Source organism: Canis lupus, chromosome 38, assembly GCF_048164855.1.
Source record: "Canis lupus baileyi chromosome 38, mCanLup2.hap1, whole genome shotgun sequence".
Taxonomy (NCBI): domain Eukaryota; kingdom Metazoa; phylum Chordata; class Mammalia; order Carnivora; family Canidae; genus Canis; species Canis lupus.
The window spans coordinates 12,950,713-12,972,204 of NC_132875.1; the positions used below are offsets into that span (position 1 = coordinate 12,950,713).

The window sequence follows — 21,492 nt, forward strand, 5'->3', positions numbered from 1 at the left end:
TGATGGGCAGCCTGCTTACCCCTCTCCACTGCTTGTGCTCTTTCATGCATGAGCACACTCTCCCTTTCTCTTAAGTAAATAAAATCTTTAAAAAACAAAAACAAAAAAACCATAACGCAGCACACTAAAAACACAGACATCAGAATTCAATAAAATAGTAAAGGGATTTACAAACTATAAGCCAATGCCACTCTTCTCACAAACGTTTCTGGAAAACAAAGCTATTTTTCATTAAAATGTTATACAATGTTACCATACAATGGGTTTATTATTGTTATTTTTAAACTGATTAATATTTATAAAGATTTCAGTCTTAATCCCCATTATGTTAAGTAATGGTATAATCTACACAAGCGAAATCTCTTGATAGTCCTGAATAACATTTTAAGGATACAAAGTAGTTCTGAGATTAAAAGGTTTGAGAAATTTCTGGTCTAAGTACAACAAATGAGGAAAATCAAGAAAGTTATTTACCCTGCCTTCAGGCCCCATAGTATAAGAAAATGGAGAAAAATTAGTCAACACTACCTGGGATCCAGGAAAAGCACATTCTCATAAAGCAGCCAGGTTTCAGTCAGAGCATATTGGAAAAATATTCTTCCCCTTTCCTAAAACATCATTTTTTTTTTCCCTTCTTACCAGATCTTTCCTCTTGTATTGAGTGGTCCTATTGTCACTGAACCCTGGAAAGATGATGCAGCAGCTCTAGCTAAGTAATAGCGGGGTTGGTTCTTACAAAGATGGGCAATCCCTCTTAAACTTCAGAATATTACATACCAGATCAAACTGCAGCATAAACATAAAAAGATTTTCCCTACCAATTTCACTTCCGCTCCCTCCATCTTGGACGCTCCATAAGATGATGCTACTCTCCGAAGCAACAGCAACCATTTTGTCTTTGTCTCCATGCGGACCTCCAACTACTTTTGCATTTAAAGCTACTCGCTCAATAGTCCAATCCAAATATGGGCTTGTAAACACTTGTTGCCATCCTGAAGATTCTTTAATTCTGTTAAGTAAGAATAGAAACATATGTGAGACTCAGCAGCAATTAAGCAAACAATACAAAGGAATGTACCAAAAATTTTAATCACAGCTATATTTATTAAATATAAAATTTTGCCAATATATTTCCTCTACAAAGCCAGAACATTATTCCTAAGGTATCTTATTTTTACATACAAAGGAGATATAAACCACTTAAAAAGAGATCAGAGTTCTGAATTTCTCCAAAGAAAAGTTCAGAAAAATCCTTTAAGTTTGAAAAAAGTTTTAACAGCTTAAAATAAAAGATTGTTTCTTTCACTTTTCTACACAGAAAAGTGCTACAATCATTATCTATGGATACGAATGGCCAACAAAAATCAGAATTTTAGGATAATTATTCCTTTCAGTGATTTAACCAGTTATTCAGTTACTAACTGAAACTACCTACAATCAACCTATTATTTTTTGGTATTTCAGGTGACAAGGTGATAGTCCATCCAAGCAAACCAAGACAAAGTAGTAATCTGGTATACATACCATTATGCATTCCAGTATCTTGGACAAGCAAATGAGTAAAATGTAGGGCTTTGGAAACCCTCAGATTTCAAAAGGTTTCTTTCTAAATGAAAAAATTTCATAAGCCTATTTTTCCCCATAAATAAAGACCTATCAGGGTTCAGATTTGCAGTTCAGTGAATATAAATGCTTTAATATTTCATTTGTGATAAATATACCTATAATTTTTTTTTCTGCCTTATCTGAATTTAAGTCTTTCAGACATGTATTATACATGCTTATAGAGCCAGCCTTCATACATTCAGAACTTAGAGTAATGCAATCACAACAATGAGTGACATAAACTTTGAGTATCTATTTTTAAAGTTATACCGGGATCCCTGGGTGGCGCATGGGATCCCTGGGTGGCGCAGCGGTTTGGCGCCTGCCTTCGGCCCAGGGTGCGATCCTGGAGACCTGGGATCGAATCCCACATCGGGCTCCCGGTGCATGGAGCCTGCTTCTCCCTCTGCCTGTGTCTCTGCCTCTGTCTCTCACTCTCTCTCTGTGACTATCATAAATAAATACAAATTATAAAAAAAAAAAAAGATTTAAAAAAAAAAAGTTATACCAAACAAATATGCAAAAACAAAACTGTAAAGCTTTTATTTGCCTTGCCTAAAGAGAATAAACACAACATGAGGAAAATAAGTACCCGTTTATTTATATACTATTTGACATATTCATCACAAAAAACAAATTCAGTATTCATAAATGATGAATTACCTAAAGACCTAACTGGAATCACTTTAGCTTCGTTTTTGTTTAAAAATACAGCCACAATTCACAAAAATATGCAATTCAGCCTTCTTACTAATTGCAAGAACTAATGACTTCTGTAACTCCAAAGGAATACATAGAAAATGTACAATACTTTTAAAGAAAATGTACAATTTTTCCTAAGCATTATATGGTCTGCAATTACCCACTTCGGCCACCAGATGGCAACATGTGTTATGACAGACAAATGGAAATAATCATTTTAATAAACTCTAAGCATTTACCAACACTGAGATATGAAATATAGATCCTTTTAGGAACTGTCAAACTGGACACAAAGCAGGGATTGCCAGCACTTTAAGAATGACAATATGCTGCTACATGGATGCAGACATATACTCAGCTCTTAATTGTTCAATAAAGAGATGCTGTATTGATTTAATGAGGCGAACAATGTGATTTTGTGATCATTAATTTAGAAATACAATAAAACTGTTATGTGATATAGTCTTTTGCAGAGATCATACTTCTACGTTATCTTTCTCTGTAAAAATTAGGGTACTATGAAATAAAGAGATGCTGAAAAAGAGTACAAGACTTGAGATAACGTTTTTGAGAATAACATTAGAAAATTTGATTCAGGGATCCCTGGGTGGCGCAGTGGTTTGGCGCCTGCCTTTGGCCCAGGGCGCGATCCTGGAGACCTGGGATCGAATCCCACGTCGGGCTCCCGGTGCATGGAGCCTGCTTCTCCCTCTGCCTATGTCTCTGCCTCTCTCTCTCTCTGTGACTATCATAAATAAATAAATTTAAAAAAAAAAAAAAATTTGATTCAATATGATATGCGATACTTCTGTTTTAAGTTAAAATTAAATACAAAGCTGAATATATATATATATATATATATATATATATACTTTATGATTTTCCAAACAAGTAATACAAAAGTAAAAATATGTAAAACAAGACAGAATGAGCTCTGAAAAGCACTCCATCTTCTTCCTCCTGCTCACCGGACCAACACTATAAAATCAGGACAGCTATGCAAAGAATAGGATTATCTTCCACATTATAATCTCAAAAAAAAAATAGTGGAACAATCATGCCTGATGACATTTTGAAACTTACTACATAAATACTGTACTTCAAATTTATGGGAATATATTAAACGTCAGAAAAACAAAAGAAGAGTCTAAAATTAGATCCAAGTATACATATAAACATAAAGAAAAATAAAGGAGGGCGTTCAAATTCAATGCAAAAGTATAATTTATGTGATATATAATCAGAACATAATTAGCTACTACCTACCTGAAAGAAAAGAAAATAGATTCCTAAATCTCACACGATAAAGCAAAAGTAAATTCCACGTGGATTAAAGATCTAAAGAGAAATGCAAGATCAAAGAGGGCAGCAATTTACACAACTCTGGAGCACCTGAGGGGTGCAGTTGGTTGAGCATCTATTGGACTCTGAATTTCAGCTCAGGTCCAGGTCTCAGCGTTGTGAGATCAAGCCCTGGTCAAGCCCCCTATCAGGCCTTTGTGCTCAGCACGGAGTCTCCTGGAGATTCCCTCTCCTTCTGCCCCTCCCATTCGTGCTGGCTGTCTCTCTCAAATAAACAAACCTTAAAAAAAAAAAAAAAAAAAAAAAAAGGAAACCACTACTCTTCATAAAAGTAAAGCCTGAGAATGTAGAAAATTAGAGAATCTAGTTGAGAACATACAGGGATTCCATGTACTATTTCATTTCTTAGGGTCTTAAATTTATTAATATAAAAAGCTGTGGAAAAACAACTTGTGGAAAAGATTATACTATTAAAATAATTTGAATATTTCTTTTGCAATCTTTTTATTGCCGCTGTGTTAAATGACTTAACTGTACATGAAGAAATAGAGTATGTCCTCAATTCTTTTTCTTTTGTCACTATACATATTAGAAAGCAAAAGGTCATGGTCAAAAGCAAACACAAAGAATGGGAAATGTAACAGCATCCTTCTTCTATTTGTCACCCAGTGAGTAAAACTGTGCAAAACTCCATGTCTCTGTCTGGCAAGCAGCAATCTTTAGCACTGCTGAGCAATAACATCAGCTATACCTGGAAAACTGATTATAATTATTACACAATTCCTCTGCAATTTATCAATAAAAATATGTACGTAATATTTAAGCAAATAAAAAGGTGAAGTCTAGAATAGTTTCCTCACATTATTTATTATTTTTTTTTAGTTTCCTCAATTTAGATCCGTAAGTTTAGTTCAAAACACTTCCTAAAAAAAAAATTCCTTCTTTCAAATCAGTCTTGCTTCATATATAAAAGTCATCCCCCAGGATACCCCGGTGGCTCAGTGGTTGAGCATCTGCCTTAGGCTCTAGGGTGTGGTCCTGGAGTCCTCGGATTGAGTCCCACACTGGGCTCCCCTTGGGGAACCTGTTTCTCCCTATACCTATGTCTCTGCCCCTCTCTCTGTGTGTCTCATGAATAAATAAAATCTTTAAAAAATAATAAAAGTCATCCTCCAAAGAAATCATCCAAAGTCATTTCCATAGCATTTACTAATTAAAATAAAAAACAGAATGCTCTCAAAATGAAGTTTGCACTGAATCCCTACTACAGTGAAAATATAAAGCAGAGGGATGCCCGGGTGACTCAGTGCCTTAGGCTCAGGTTGTGATCCCGGGATTCTGGGATCGAGTCCCACGTCGGGCTCCCCACAGGGAGCCTGCTTCTCCCTCTCCCTATGTCTCTGACTCTGTCTCTTATGAGCAAATAAATAAAATCTTAAAAAAAAAAAAAAAAAAAAGAGAAAAGAAAAGAGAAAAAGCATAGATTACTGTTACAAAAGGCTTTTTTACACATATGGCAAACCTATCATAAAGTCAGATTAGAAAAGTCTATCTGGGATCTTTTAAAATGTCATCTGTAAACTTTAGAAGACATTTTAAATATTTTTAGTCTATTGTGGGTATTTTTAAAATCTAAACTTAGTAATGACAAATTGTTATATATTCTTTTATTTTTCAGCAGTTAAGTGGGATCACAGTCTAGGCTAGACTCCCACAACCACTATGACCATTCTATCATCAGTATCATTGTATACAGTGATTCTGAAATAAGAATCCTATCCCTTCTTCAATTTAAAAAACAGAATCACTAGTCTACACTCTTCCTAATTCTCTTTTAGTTTCTGAGCATGCAAGAATTAATAAAACCAAACTACCTTAAAAAAAAAAAAAAACTACCTCTGTGTAAGTCTCATACAATATAGATATTAAACTGTATCACTTCTGCCCACAACTGTCCCACTTCACTACCTCACTCCCAACTATTTGATAGTCATGAGGAGTGTAGAGTCTTACTATGTCCAACTACGGAGTACAAAGGACTGAAATCATTACAGACAGAAAAACAGGGCTCATGTTAATAATGCTGCCTAGTCATTTATTATAGTAGTTAAATGATTCAGAAACTGAACATAATAATAAGCAAAAAGAAATAACTTCAAGATACCTCCAGTGATATCACAGTTGATATCAAGTGGGAAGTAGACAAAGGCTATCAGTAATACTTACCAACTTAGTTACAAAAATAAAAACAAACTAAAGCTAGTGAAGAGATACAGAAGTGAGCAAAATATGCAGGAAAAAAATACAACGACTAGCCAACACTTAAGTCCATAAATATAAAATCACAATAATCATTTTCTAAAAAGATTTTATTTATTCATGAGAGACACAGGGAGAGAGGCAGAGATATAGGCAGAGGGAGAAGCAGGCTCCATGCAGGGAACCCGACGCAGGACTCGATCCTGGGACCATGAGATCACACCCTGAGCCAAAGGCAGACACTCAACCATTGTTGAGCCACCCAGGCGTCCCAAAATCACAATAATTAAAAACGACCCCCTCTCCACAAGTAAACCATTACTAGTTCTACAGTACCTGTAACACACAGCAAAATGGGCATATGCAGCTACAATCCAGTTGTGATGGCCAGCTACTATGAGAACCTTTCGGGGATCCACAGGAAATCCTGTTGGGTTTAGAAAAAGAAGTATTTTAGGTTCTAAAGCAAGGGTTGGTAAACTATGGCCCGCCCATTGGCCGTTTCCAATCACTTCTACCTATCTGGATAAAGTTTTGCTGAAACACAGCCACGCGCATATGTTTCCATGTTGTCCTCGGCCGTTTCCACGCTGCAATGGCAGAGGTGAACAGTTCTGACAGAGCCTAAAATGTTTACTGTCTGCTTCTTTATATAAAAAGCTTGCCAACCCCTAGTCTAGAGATTGAGAGCAAACTGATATCACATACTTTTTAAGTAAAAATTATCTTACTGGAGACTTTTCAAGATATAAATATTAAAAAGAAAGATGAGGCAAAGATTACATTTTAAAAAACTAATTACTTGGTATTACTCAGAACTAAAAACATATGGTTTTTTTGGTTTTGGTTTTTTTTTTTTTTTTGTCTGTTTCTGGGGTCTTTGCTTACCTAGCCGAACAGTCTCTTCCCCGGTTCCAGAGACAGCAGGCTGGGCTCCATTTCCCCGAGCTTCACCTTCTGTAGAATTTAGTCCATTCCTAGAGCCAGCAGAGGACCTAGTTGTGTTGTTTATTTTACGACTGGGAATACCTATAAAAAGAAATCATATGATACATTTATTTCTAAGTTTCAGGTACTAAAAATTCAAAATTTCACATTATAACAAAGAAACATATAAATGTGAATTTCACCACAGCCAAGCTACACCTTCCAATATAGCAATTTATGGTAAGTGATTTAATTATCATAAAAAACAACAAAATGAAAATGAAATAAATTCTTTTAACAGATTTCTGATACTTATCATGTTATATGTAATAAATAAAATAAAAATAATAAGTTTTACTTTATTATATTCCATTTTCAGCTAACTCTAGGTTCCTGAAATAAGCCATTAATCATTAATCCATCCAGTCTGTCACCAGTGTTTATAGTACAGCTGCTTTGTGTTAGGTACAACATACTCATGGAAATTTCTTTACAGCCAAATTGCCCCTTGCTTCCAGTGTCTTTTATTTGACAGGTGAATCTTTTTTGGAAGGAAATCTTGCTCAGAAGCCCACCTTAACACAGGCAAAGGCAGAAGTCTCTCAGCTGACCAAGGCAGGGGCAAGGAGGACGCGCTGCACCTGCCTCTCTGCTGTACACTGACCTATCTCTCTGCACAGCTCCTGCGGTTCTACAGAAAGGACAGCCGACTGACAACCAGTCCTGGAACAAAGGGGCTGGCAAACTATGGGCCAGGGCTGTTGATGTCAACAGAGCTGCTCTGGTCTCATCTACTCACTTCCCCAGAAATGGCAGAATGGAGTGGTTGCCACACAGATGTTCTAGCTCGTGAGCCTGTCTGGCCTTTTACAGATAAGAAAAAGTTTGGCACATCCCTGCTCTGACATACAGGATAGTATGACTTCTGTTAAAGTTCTCGACATTTCTGGGATCTTTAGACCTGAGAAACTCAATCATCGAGGAAGAGACTTTCCTCTATGTATGCTTGTGCCTTGCTTACTGATTAAAAAAAAAATTTAAAGACTAAATAAAGTAGAAGTACCTGGTGGAGGCAAATAACCATGAAAAAGGACACTGCCGCAAGATGAGCGCTCCAATTCTTCACACAGGAGAAGCCTTCTTACTGAAAACATTTCAAAGCAAACTTGTCAAGAGTACATGCAAACAGAAAAATAGTACTCCATTTTTATTGTCTCTAGTTTGAGAGGGTAAGGAAAGAAAAGAAAATGTTTAAGTTAAATCTTAAATCAGTTGACATCTATTTACTATGAGAAACCACAAAATGTAAGAAGCACACTGAACTCATCCATCCAAAAATAGGACCTGGTATAAAATCCATTTCAGGAGGCAAGTTTGCTATGCGAAAGGCCAAATCATAAATACAAACTATCAGACAACACATACCTAGTGGAGTGATTCCATAAAATTCTGCTTCATGTCTGAGAACATTAATACTTACTCCCCTATAAAAAACAAAAACAAAAACAAATAAATGATATATATCCTCTAGCACCAGCAACTTAGTTTATCATCTGAAGCAGAAGGAAAAAGTACTAGGTTCTTAATGTGAACAAAGTCGTAAGGTTTTAAAATTTACTTTTCTCTTAAAATCTTTGTCATTTTAAAAAGCCTAAAAAAAAAAAAATTCATGCCAACAAAAATATTTCCTCACTTAAAAATCATTCCTATGTAGGTGAATTGGGTGACTGAGAGATTAGGGCTTCAAAGGATTAGTACAAGTAAATTATCAAGAAGTATCTAATAAAACAACCAAGAGTAGAAGCCATTCTTGTATGGCATTAACTGCTTTTCAATTTTCATAATTATTTCTATACATATTTTAAACTTCCCAGTTATACTATAAAGCTCCCTACAAGCACAATCTACTTCTATTTTTGTATACCTTGCACAGTGCTTGTTCACAATTAATTATGTAATAAATATTTGTTGAACTAAGAAATTCCTATCAATGACTCCTCATTAGAACAGAAATAAAAGCAAAATATAAAGCAAAAGTAGGGGGAAAAAGACTAGCCTTAAAAAGGGCTAGGCTAATCAGATGCTATAGTACAGGTAAACAATATGAAAATATTAAGTAAAAAGAAATTAAGAGTTTACAATACTAATGATTAATTTTAGGTTTCAGTTATAATCTGTCCTTACTTAAAAAATATTGCCTGGGCAGAAATTAGAGTGGGTATTACTACAAATCTCATGGAAATTAAAAGGACAACAAAGAAATAATATGAACAAATCTGTTTTTATAAATTTAATAACCTAGATGGAATGGACCAATTCCTTTAAAGATACAATTTGCTAAAACTCACACAAGAAATGAGACAATATCGGGATCCCTGGGTGGCGCAGCGGTTTGGCGCCTGCCTTTGGCCCAGGGCGCGATCCTGGAGACCCAGGATCGAATCCCACATCAGGCTCCCGGTGCATGGAGCCTGCTTCTCCCTCTGCCTGTGTCTCTGCCTCTCTCTCTCTCTCTCTGTGACTATCATAAATAAATAAAAATTAAAAAAAAAAAAAAAAAGAAATGAGACAATATGAATAAACCTATATCTAATAAAGGAAATGAATCAATAATTAATAATCTTCCAAAATGGAAAGCAACAGGCCCAGAAGCATTCACTAGTGAATTCTACCAAACATTTAAGGAAGAAATCATACCAATTCTCTATAATCTCTTTCAGAAGAAAGAAACAAAGGAATACTTCCTAACTCATTTTATGAGGTCGGCATTTTCGTAATACCAAAATCAAAGACATTACAAGAAAACTATAGACTAGTAGTATCTCTCATGAACACTGTGCAAAAATTCTCAACAATGCCATAAAGCAAGAAAACTGAAATAAAGGTACACAGATTAGAAAGGAAGACACAACTGTTATTCACAGATGACATGATTATCTATGGTGAAAACCCAAAAGAACAGACAAACATCTCCTGGAACTAATAAATGATTATAGTAAGGTTGCAGGATACAAGGTTAGTATAAAAAAGTCAATTGCTATGTACCAATAATGAACAATGTAATTTAAAATTAAAAAAACAATACCATTTACATTAGCACCAAAAAGAAATTAAAATACTTAGGTATAAATCTAACAAAAATATGTAAGATCTATATGAAGCAACCTACATAACGCTAATGAACAAAATCAAAGAACCAAGTAAATGGAAAGGTATTCCATATTCAAGGGTTGGATTACTCAGTATTATTAAGACGTCAGTTCCTCCCAGCTTCATCTAAAATTCAATTAAATCCTAGTCAAAATTCTAGCAAGTTATTTTATAGATAATGATAAACTGATTTTAAAGTTTATATGGAGGGCACCTGGGTGGCTCGGATGGGTAAGCATCGCCTTCAACCCAGGTCATGATCCCAGGGTCCTGGATCAAGTGCCTTATAGGGCTCCCTGCTCATCGGGGAACATGCTTCTTCTCACCTTCCCTCTGCCATTCCCCCTGCTTGTGCTCTCTCTCTGTCAAATAGATAAATAAAATCTCAAAAAAAAAATTTCTATGGAGTCAAGACTCAATAGGAGAATAAAGTTGGAGGACTGCCAATATTCAACTACAAGATTTACCATAAAGCTATAGTAATCAAAACAATGTGGTATCAGTGAAAGAAAAAACAATCTGAAAAGCCCATACTCTATATTATTCCCTGTATATGACATTCCAGAAAAGGCAAAATTATGGAGATAGTAAAAAAGATCAATGGTTGCATGGAGTGGGAATCAACGGGCACAGCACAAAAGATATTTAGGGTAGTACAGTAATAAAATGATGGACATGGGTCATTTCACAGTTGTCTAAACTCACAGAATGCACAACACCTTGAGTTAACTATCATGTAAACTATGAGCTTTGGGTGGTTTATGATGTGTCACTATAGGTTCATCTTTGGTTAAAAAAAAAAAAAAAAATCCATTCCAGTGAGTGATGTCGATAACGGGGGAGGCTATGCATGTGTGGGAGCTGGAGATGCATGGGAGATCTCTATATCTTACTCTCAATTTTGCTGTAAACCTAAAACTCTTCTAAAAAAAGGTCTTCAAAAAGAGAGAAAAAATTCCCTGTGTTTAATAAACACATGCAACTGCAATATTAAATTGCTTTTATTTGTCAAATTGGTTGGGACTGGTTTAACACAAAAACAGTTACAACTTTCTTATTCTATTTCAAAACCATTTGTGTTAACAGTACAATAGTACTGGCTAATTACAAGGTAGCTCAGGACACAATAGTTCTTGAGAAACTCCAGTCTCCTGAGGAGGACAAGAAAACAAATATGGTAAGTTATACACAGTGTGATAAGGGCAACACAAGAATTTGATGGCAGGCAGAGAATTAAAACACAGTATTTTTTTTTTTTTAAGATTTTATTTATTTATGAGAGAGACAGAGAGGGAGAGAGAAAGAGAGGCAGAGACACAGGCAGAGGGAGAAGCAGGCTCCATTCAGGGAGCCCGACAACGTGGGACTCAATCCCAGGTCTCCAGGATCAAGCCCTGGGCCGTAGGCAGTGCTAAACCGCTAAGCCACCCGGGCTGCCCAAAACACAGTATTTTTAAAATTCTTTCCTATCTTCTTTTGAAAGGTACTGCTGGTGGCTCAGCGGTTTAGCGCCGCCTACGGCCCAGGGTGTGATCCTGGAGACCTGGGATTGAGTCCCACGTCGTCGGGCTCCCTGAATGGAGCCTGCTTCTCCTCCTGCCTGTGTGTCTGCCTCTCTGTGTGTCTCATGAATAAATAAAATCTTAAAAAAAAAAAAAAAAAAAAGGTACTACTCAGAAAATTTTAATTTGCTAGGCTTCTTTAAATAAAATAAGGCAACAACTTATAAGTAGAGCACTCAATAAATACAAATATTTTTACTTCTAGCTAATTCTGCTTTCCTGAATAATCTAAATTGTGTATCAGTCAACTAGGATACTGACTAGAAGTAAAGTTAGGCTTCTTTGATCAAATGCTATGGGTCAAAATAACTTTACTCAAGAAGTAGTAGGTAACTTATTTGCTGTCTCCATCAAGAAAAAAACAAAAGCTCCAATTAACTACTTTATATTTTATTCATTCAATAAATACCTATTGAAAAGCTACTATATGTACTATTTTAACACTGGAAAAATCACAGGAAACAAACCAGACTAAAAAATTATCGTCACCTTTAAGGAGCTCAAATTCCAGTGAATGAAAGCCAAAAATTATACAGTATTATAGAGAAGCAGGTCAAATAAACAGGTTTTTTTTCAATTTTTTAAAAAGATTTTATTTTTAAGTAATCTCTACACCCAATGTGGGACTCGAACTCACAACCCTGAGATCAAAGAGTCACATGTTCTACCGACTGAGCCAAACAGGCACCCCTAAACAATTAGAATTTTAAAAACTCTATGTATAAAAGTATAAAGAGATCCTCAGTAAAAGTTCACTGGGAATATACTGAATAAAAGAACAATAAAAAACAAATTAGACTGTAAATTCTTGGTAGGAATACAGACTACAGCAAAGTTAAAGAAATTACCTAAGTGGTCATTGATTTATCTACAAAAACCCACGTTAGATCCTGGAAATAGAGAGTACAATGCTTGCTGTGTTGGAATTTACAGTCAAAAAGAAGAGAGACTAATGAAAATGGAATATATGTAAGGAATGCTGTAGTAGTGGCAGGACAGGTAGCCATGAAGACCTGTATCAGGTGGACACAACAAAGATCACTGAAGAAGTCAGGATTAAGCCAAGACCAGAAAGCGGTGAAACAATAAAAGCGAGCAAGAGAAATTACGCAGGCGCAAGATGATAGCCTTAAGGAACAACAAAGTCCCAAATCCCTAGCCGTTAATCCAAGCACATACTAAAAAGGAGTTTTAAGCAGAGTAGCAACCAGATAAGATTTATACTTTTAGAAAATTATTTTGGCTACAGTGTGGAAAATGAATTAGAGGAAAGGAGGAATGAAGGCAGGAAAGTGTTTAGGAAGCTGCTGACAGTAGTCTAGAGGAAGAGAAGATGGTGGCCTCTATCTGGGAGTTTAATTCTGAGGTAACTTTCAAGCAAAAATAACCTGGGGGCTTTCGGGCTTTCTCTTCACAAAATATACTAAAACCACATCACTAAGAATTTACTCTAAAAGAATGCATTTCTTACCGTAAGTCTAGTTCTTTTGTCCGAAGAAAATTTAAAATGGGTGCAAATGCTGCTGGATCTCGATCAATAAATATCTGGAAATAAAGAATTGTTTTATTTGTTTTTAAGGCATTGTTCTTTTTGCAAATTATAAATTTAACTTTAATATGTGTAACACAACTGTAGGGAACAAATACTGAATTATTTAAATACTATATTTACTTGATTCCACTCTTAAATTTGAATGTTTCTAAAGCTGGAATGCAGTTTTAACTGTATGCATTCAATGCAGTATTAGCTCCCCACCCCAAAAACCTCTTAGTATATTGATAATAGTGTAATTTGTAGGAAAAATGGCATCTATTATTGATATCTTTGGTAAGAGTGACACCTGAGGGAAAATTTTTATCTGAAATATACTAGAATTCAGTAAATACTTCCAGAACATCATAAATAACTCCTTATGTTATCATTAAGTATTGGTGACAGTGATTGTGACTTATATAATTTGTGATTCATATGTGAATCATTAGAACAACAATGTACTTTTATAATACACACAGTGGTAATCAAGCAAAGACAATATTGCACATTGCTGTAAAAACTGTAAAAGAGGGGTGCCTGAGTGGCTCAGTCAGTTATGGGTCTGTTTTTAGCTCAGATCATGATCTCAGGGTTCTGAGATCGAGCCTCCCATCAGGCTGGGCTCCCTGTTCAGCAGGGAGTCTGCTTCTCCTTTTCCCTCTGCCCCCGCCTCTCTCCCAGCTCTCACTTTCATTCTCTCAAATAAAAAAAATAAAAAAAATAAAAAATCTTAAAAAAAAAATTGGAAAAGAATATTATTCTCATAACACTTTTACATCCCATTATCTCAATTTCCTCAAGAGCTAGGTAGGGATGGGAGATAACAAAAAAACATTTCTTGGGTTTCTTGGGCAACTGTAAAAGAGGGGTGCCGGGTGGCTCAGTGGTTTAGTGCCGCCTTCAGCCCAGGGCGTGGTCCTGGAGACCCAGGATAGAGTCCCATGTCAGGGTCCCTGAATGGAGCCTGCTTCTCCCTCTGCCTGTGTCTCTGCCTCTCTTTCCTCTCTCTCTCTCTCTGTGTCTCTCATGAATAAATAAAATCTTTTAAAAAATTCATTAAAACCATAGAATACATACCAAGAAAATAAAGTGCTTTAGAAAATATGAAATATATAATTGATAATTTTCTTCAGGAACGTATACTAACACTATTTTGAATCAATTATAAAAATCTGAACCATAAAACTGAACACTTTTTAAAGCTTAGGTTAGTCAATTAGATAGGGGAATGACAGCTTAATAGTAAAGCTCTTTTTATACTATGATTACATTTATACAATGAATGAGGCTGTTCTAGCTTCATAAATTCTTGCTTTTGTTTTTATTAGAATAAGAGGTTGGAGAAGCACCACAGATCAGTGGAGATCTTACTACTGATGGCTTTTTTATAATCTCATATGGACATACTTGTTTTTGCTGCCTTATTTCATCTCCAGATCCCATGACAGCAAATAAATACCTTTGGCTAGTTTGTTGCCTCCAAACAGAAAGCTCTTTTTTTTTTTTGGTTTTGAGAGTACTAGCCATTTACATTCAATGTTGCACGCAGCATAACTGCTTTTTACATTCATAAGCCAATATTTTTGTAGTAAAACCTAATAGTTCTTTCTTTCCCTCATTTCTCCATAGCTGCACAAATTCTTAAGATTATTCTCCAAAATAAAGAAATCGTAGGGTTTACTAATTTACAATATCTTACCATTCTAATTCAATAATCAAAATATTTTAGTATTTATATTCATTCATCTATTTAATGCTAAAGTTTTAATTACTGATTAAAAGTATTTCCTGACAATGTAAGCTCATATCCTTAAATCTAATCATAAATAATTAAAATGCTATATAACTTCCACTTAGAGTTCTCTTCTATTAATTACAGAAGAACTATATACTACAAGAAACACTTTTTAAGTATATATGTCACTTTCATTTAGTGGTTATTAAAAGATTAGTTTTCCTATCTGTTTTCTTAGAGTCACTATACAATAAGGGTCAAGCATTATAAGCATTAGTTGATTCAATTTAGGAACATATATCAACATCTTATACTCACAGCACCAGTTTCATCTCGAAGTGTTGAAATTCTTCCACTCAGCAAACTAAAAGACATGAACAATAAGCCAGAGTTAGTTCTACAGTCTGAGTATGAATAAAAAATGCACTAATTCTGTATCAACAATCAAAGACCAACACAAATGAATCATCCTATCTCCAAAGGAAAATAAAAAATTTTAAATTCTAAGAGCTAAGATTTTTTATTCAAGAAATAAAAACATTAATTTAACTAGAAAAAGGAAATTTTTATCATTTTAATGATCAAGTTCTTAAAAAATGGTATTAAATATATGAAATACCTGGAAAAAAAAGAATCTGGAATCCACATAAGAGTTTGTCTTGAGGTACTAAATCTGCAATTAAAAATTATCTGGTATTATAAATGAGGATTTGAAATTTCAGTGTTCATTAACCTGCTTTAATATGCCGACTAATAAATTACAAGTTGTTGCACAGCTATAGCTATATCAATTATGTATATTTATTATTTTAAAATTTTGCCACTTTCAATTCAGAGTTAAGATTATTCAAAGAGCTCTCAACGAAATCAAATAACTAACTCACTGACAAATAACGCTTCTTAAAACACTACTTTCCAGCATGGCTATCTGGTGAAAAATCAACAATAAGCCCATCACAACAAGTCCAAACTTCTCAACATGACATTCAAAATTATCCTCAGATCCCATTTCATCTCTTCCACATGAATGTTTTCTCATCTAATAAGATAGTACTTCAATACCCCAGACAGTTCATGCTTACTACCATTTCAGTATCTTTATCTCCACTTGAGCAACCTCTTCATGTCCAAATTCCATCTATTTTCTTGATACCACTCAGGTTTTCCCTTCTCCTTAATGGCTTTTCCAAATATTCTATCCTATAGTAGCTTTTTGAGCTTTTACTGCATTCATTCCTTCAAAAACTGCTCAGTAAATAACTCATTGTTCTGAGGTTAACTGCCATTTGATCAAGTCCAAATTGTCTTATTACCACCAATTCTGGAGGGGACTTTTATCACAGACTAGGTGACAGACAACCTATGCATTATTTTACTCTCTGTTGCCATCACCCTGTGTCCTCACACAGAGAGCCTAAAAGACTTGTTTTTCTCCACATTCATTATCTAGCATTATATGACTGTTTTAAAGCAGTCTCAACCCATTAAGCAATTAAGAAAGGATCTAAGTATTCAAGAAACCATAGCAAATTTTCCCAAGTGCATATTTTAGCAGAATCTTAAAAAATGAGGAACAGATTACAACTAGCCAAGGTAAACGGACTTGGCCAAATAAATAAAAGCAAGTCCAGTAAATGGCAAACTGAAGGATACAAGGATCCACTGCAAAAACAAAAAACAAAACAAAACAAAAACCCTGTATTCTGAAAGCTAACAAATTAATTTCCAAATAAAGTCATTATAATTTGTGATCTTTCATGTTTACTGACTGTTCAGCAAATTGTTTGCCAGATAACTCAAATTTTGTGTTACTTAGAAAATTACACAGGTCTGCTTACAGTTTATTAGCAATTTCAATTATAATCAGCAGTTTGGGTAGGTTTAGTAATCTGAAATCTCTGGGCAGAGCCACTAGATCTTCACCCACACCAATTTTTTCTTTATTCAAACAAGAAGGCGGCAAATGGGGAAAAACAAAAACAAAAAAAAACTCACAGATCTTCAAAACTAAGTTCCAAGTATGACTTTATAAAAATGATGTTTAAAATCACATATGATAAGCATAATTTTCTGCAACATATATGAAAGCCTCTTCTAATGTTTTTTATCACATACCCACAGTGGGCCAAGTAAAGGGCGATGTCCAATCTGTTCTCAGCAAAAATGTCACTAAAAACATTAGCATATCCACATTTAGACTCTTGCCATTTGCCTCTAACTTGGAAGCAATCTAATTAAAATTATTTATTCTGCAATGTTACCATGCCATCAACCCTTGCATTTCTCATTACTTCAAATTCCTTTATCAATCCTATAAGGTTGGTGTTATTATTGTCATTTAGATCTTATGAAAACTAAGCACTAAAAAATAACTTGTCCTAGGATGCTGAGCTAGTTAGAGTTTAAGCCTGGGAACTGGTACCCACATATCTGCATGATTCCAAAGTCCTTTGTCTCTAAGTCCCCCACTAGCTGGTCCCAAACCTTTCTCGTGAGGCTTCAAATCATACTCATTCATAACAGAATTAATCACAAATAGAGTCATATTAGGTTTCTTTCACTTCTTTAGTGTTTTTTTTTTGTAAACAATGTCAATCCTAAATGCAATCTCATCTCCTCCGCTTCCTGAATCACTCACAAAGCATTAAATAAATCATAAAAAAAAATTGCTCATTTTTATAATTCGAGTATTTCCAATTTCATATCCTTCCTCTCTTGGAGTGGGTGAGGGGAAAGACCTTACCCTGTAGCATATGCTTCTCTGCTCACAATATACTCTCCTGAGTTTTACTCTATCACCCCAGAGCCTGCGTCCATTCTATGCCACAGGTGGTTCTCCCAGCGGCAATTGCTCAACTTTAATGACAATGAAATCAGGATCTTTTTTTTTCTTTACAATGGTTTAAGTGACTGTGTTAATATGTTTTGCACAACACAGAGATGACTTCTGGATCCCTTCCAGCTCTAAAACACTCCAAGAGTATATGATTCAAAGTAACTCAAGAAAATATCCTCAGCATACAGGGAGTCCTACGTTCTATTTTTTGTAAAGGCCATGTCATTACTTTTTTTTATAAACTATGTTATCCTAGCAAATTTAAAGTCTGTGGTTTTATTTCTCATTCCTAACAACATTCATGTCTTCCAAATTGTTCAATCTAATAATACGTTCACCTTATTTTGTATTCTTTGCTAATATCATCACTTAGGAAACTTAGAACCTGTTACCATCAAGTTCCATACACAGTAAAAGAAAATAAAATGTTCCAGCTCCAAGATGGCTGCCTTTTAGGATTTATAAGTATAAACTGAATTCTACAGTCATTAACAGGAATTCACTCATTATTAAACCACCCACTCTCAATATACAGTAAATAATAATACATTTAATTTTTATCATAATGGTGTATGTCCTTTAGAATACCTGAAAAGATTGCAGCAATCTACAGAAATTAGGGCTGTGTGCAGGGATTTTAAGGGGCTATAGTGCTGCTCCTCAGCATTAACAAACACTGAACGCCAGCTCTTGTGGGTTATTCCATTCTTTGCATCCAGAAATTACCAAACCTGCAAAAATGTCATGTGATTTTAGGGGGGAAAAGTCCATTTCCTACATCGGGAGCCATAGACCTTCAGAAGATGGGTATCTCGATAGCACGATGACGTCCCATCTTACACTGCTAAGCAGTTGTGCTTCCCGGTGCTCGGGAAAAGAAAGAACAGGAAGGGATGAAGAATTACTGTTTCTTGCATTGCATTCTCTAGCACACTTAGAAAATGACTGAATGTTTAGGATTAAAACCCGACACATCTTATTCCTCCGGCTCACACTGCTGCTGTTCCGCGTTTAAAAAAATACTGGTCAGGTCTTGGGTGTCGAAACCCAGGGATATTCTGGAAGGACCTCGTCGTTCGTCTCCTACCAAGCTTGAGCCTCACCAACCCCTTCCTTCCAACAGAGCTGGCAAAGTCCCATTTCTGAGAAGGGTGAGTCATAAACCATAGCGAATCCACAAAAACTGACCCCCCCCCCCCCGCCCCCCGAGCTCAATAAAAGGCAGAGGCAGGGAGCGGAAGGCCGGGAGAGGAGGAGGAGGAGGAGGAGGGGAGGGGGCCACGTGCGCGCCAGGCCGCGCAGGGCCAACCCCCGCAACCGCCGCAACCGCAGCTCCCGACCCGCGCTTCAAGGCCCCGCGCGCAGACCCTGAGCACCCGACCCCGCGCTCCCGCCTCAGGGGGCACCGAGGCGGCGGCAGGCTGCGGCGCAAGGGCCAAGCCACAAGGCCGGGCTTCCGCAGAGCGCGCCCAAGTACGCTCGCTCCCGTGCCCGAGCCTGAGCGCCTGGAACGAGGCGGCGGGGGGCAGGGCTGGCGTCCGAGGAGGGCGGCCCCGGCGCCCCCGCCCCCTCGCCCCTCCCCTCCCGGGGCACCGACCTCCGCTCCGCCCGGCGCCCCCGCCTGCCCCACCCGCTCGCCTCCCACCTACGCTCGTCCCCGTCCCCCCGGACACCCAGTTCCCCCCGACACCCGGTCCCCCCCGACACCGGTTCCCCCCCGACACCGGTTCCCCCCAGACACCAGGACCCCCACGACACCCGGTTCCCCCCCCGACATCGGGTCCCCCCCGACACCCGGTCCCCCCGACACCGGTTCCCCCCCGACACCCGGTTCCCCCCACGACACCCGGTTCCCCCCCCGACATCGGGTCCCCCCCCGACACCCGGTCCCCCCGACACCGGTTCCCCCCCGACACCGGGACCCCCACGACACCCGGTTCCCCCCCGACACCGGTTCCCCCCCGACACCGGGTCCCCCCGACAGCCGTCCCCGCCCCCCGCAGCGGCCCCGCGGCCCTCCCCGCCGACTCACCTGGTCCCCCCCACGTTCAGCTGCACGATCTCGGCGCTGCCGGCCGCCGCCGCGGCGAAGCTGCCGCAGTGCCCTCCCGCCATCTCCGGCGGCTCCGGCCGCGCACGCCGCCCGCCCTCCCCGGCCGGGGCCGTGGGGCCCGAGGCGGCGGCGGCGGCGGCTGCGGCGGCGGCGGGAGCCCGAGGCGGCGGCGGGGGCGGCGGCGGCGGCGGGGGCGGGGGCGGCAGGGCCAGCGGGGCGGCGGCGGCGGCCGGAGGGCGGGAGGGGCGCGGGGCCTCCCCCACCTTCGCGGCGGCGGGGCCGAGCTCCCGGGCGGCCGCCTGGTCCCCTCCGCTCCCGCGGCGCCGGGGGGCGGCCCGGCCTCCGCCTCTCCCGGCCTCCAGGCCGCAGGGCCGGCGCGGGCCTGTCCTAGCGCTCGGCAGCCGCCGCCGCCGCCGCCGCCACCGCCACGGCGGCCGCCGCAGCCGCAGCCTGCGCGGGACGAGGGGTCGCCGCTGGGGACAAAACACCGCCGCGCTCAGCGCTTCGCCCGCGGCGGCGGCAGGAAGGGCGGGGAGGAGCTTCGCGGCCGCGGCGCGCGGGGACGTGGGGAACGAGCTGCGGCCCCCCTGCCCCCTGCCCGCCGCCCCGCGGCCCCCCGGCCCCCCGGCCCCCCGGCCCCCCGACCCCCTGCCCGCCGCCCTCCTCCAGCGGCCCTCCTGGCCCCACGTGGCTCGGGACGTGGCGGCGCGGTGCCCGGGAGGTGGTGCTCGGTGCCTCCGCCTCCGCCTCCGCCTCCGCCTCCAGAGCCCCGCCGGGCAAAGCCAATGCAACCTGGGGGTTTTGTAACTTTTTTTTTTTTTTTTTTTACAGCGTTTACCTGAGAGAATTCCCTACCGTGTTACTCCCTCAGCCTCAACCCGGGTCCCCCAAGCAGTTTTGTTCCTTGCTTTGCCAGGCAGGGAAGGGAAGGAAGCCGAGGGCAAGCGAGGAACCCCCCGTAGCCCGTGCAGGGCAGTGCGTCTCTGGGATATAGTAAGCGTTCAAAGTAGGTCACACACCTGAAAACATATATATATATATATATATATAAAATAAATGTCTGCTTTCGGTAGTATATGTATTGGAACCTGAAAACGTGGAGGCTGCTGAAGCGCGATTTAAAAAATCCTAACACAAGGAGGGGTGCCTGGCGCCATCTGCGGGGTTGGCAGGGTCAAGCCCCACCTTAGGCATAGAGGTTACTTAAAAATTGAACCTTCCCAAAAATAAAACCTTAGGGACGTGGGTGGCTCAGCGGTTAAGCACCTGCCTTCAGCTCAGGACGTGATCCTGGAGGCCCGGGATCGAGACCCACGTGGGGTTCCTTGCAGGGAGCCTGCTTCTCCCTCTGCCTGTGCCTCTGCCTCTCTCTCTCTGTGTCTCATGAATAAATGCATAAAAATCTTAAAAAAAAAAAAAAAAAGAATCAGCACTATAATACCTGATGTCAGCTAACAGAGGCGGTGCACCACGTTCCAGAGCTCATTCATCCATAGTACTGACCTGCCTTGAAAAGTAACAGGCCCAACAGGGAGTCGCTTTTGCTAAGCCCCATCAAGACCCAATGCCTACCTTGGGGCGCCGGCTGGCTCAGTGGGAAGAGCCTAGGACTCTTGATCTTGTGGTCCTGAGCTGGAGCCCCAGCTTCAGTGCAGACATTACTTAAAAATAAAATCTTTAAAAAAAAAAAAAAGACTTAATGCCTTACCTAATTGCAGCTCCAGCATCCCCTAGGAGTGGAAATTTAAACCAATTAGTTTGGAATTTCCAGATCAGGGTTAGTGAGGCAACCTGCCAGTCCAGCCCCCTGTCCTCCTCTAAGGGAAG

At 39.5% G+C, this 21,492-nt stretch overlaps 1 protein-coding gene across 3 annotated transcripts in view; it reads right to left on the minus strand.

Moving 5' to 3' along the window:
* KCTD3 (potassium channel tetramerization domain containing 3) overlaps positions 1-19,784 on the minus strand; it is a 55,342-nt gene extending 35,558 nt beyond the window's left edge. Inside the window, exons 1-9 of one of the 3 annotated variants that reach the window (XM_072814575.1) lie at positions 19,645-19,784; positions 15,396-15,449; positions 15,095-15,140; positions 12,979-13,052; positions 8,221-8,279; positions 7,859-7,939; positions 6,757-6,897; positions 6,205-6,295; positions 819-1,009 (exon numbers count right to left, since the gene is read on the minus strand). In XM_072814575.1, the coding sequence (XP_072670676.1) occupies positions 819-1,009; positions 6,205-6,295; positions 6,757-6,897; positions 7,859-7,939; positions 8,221-8,279; positions 12,979-13,052; positions 15,095-15,140; positions 15,396-15,449; positions 19,645-19,727 (820 nt within the window). In that variant the 5' untranslated portion in view covers positions 19,728-19,784. Of the gene's footprint in view, positions 1-818; positions 1,010-6,204; positions 6,296-6,756; positions 6,898-7,858; positions 7,940-8,220; positions 8,280-12,978; positions 13,053-15,094; positions 15,141-15,395; positions 15,450-18,200; positions 18,794-19,644 lie in introns of those variants that run through there. The other 2 variants (XM_072814574.1, XM_072814577.1) reach the window with 2 other exon arrangements.
* Between the last annotated feature and the right edge of the window lie 1,708 nt (positions 19,785-21,492).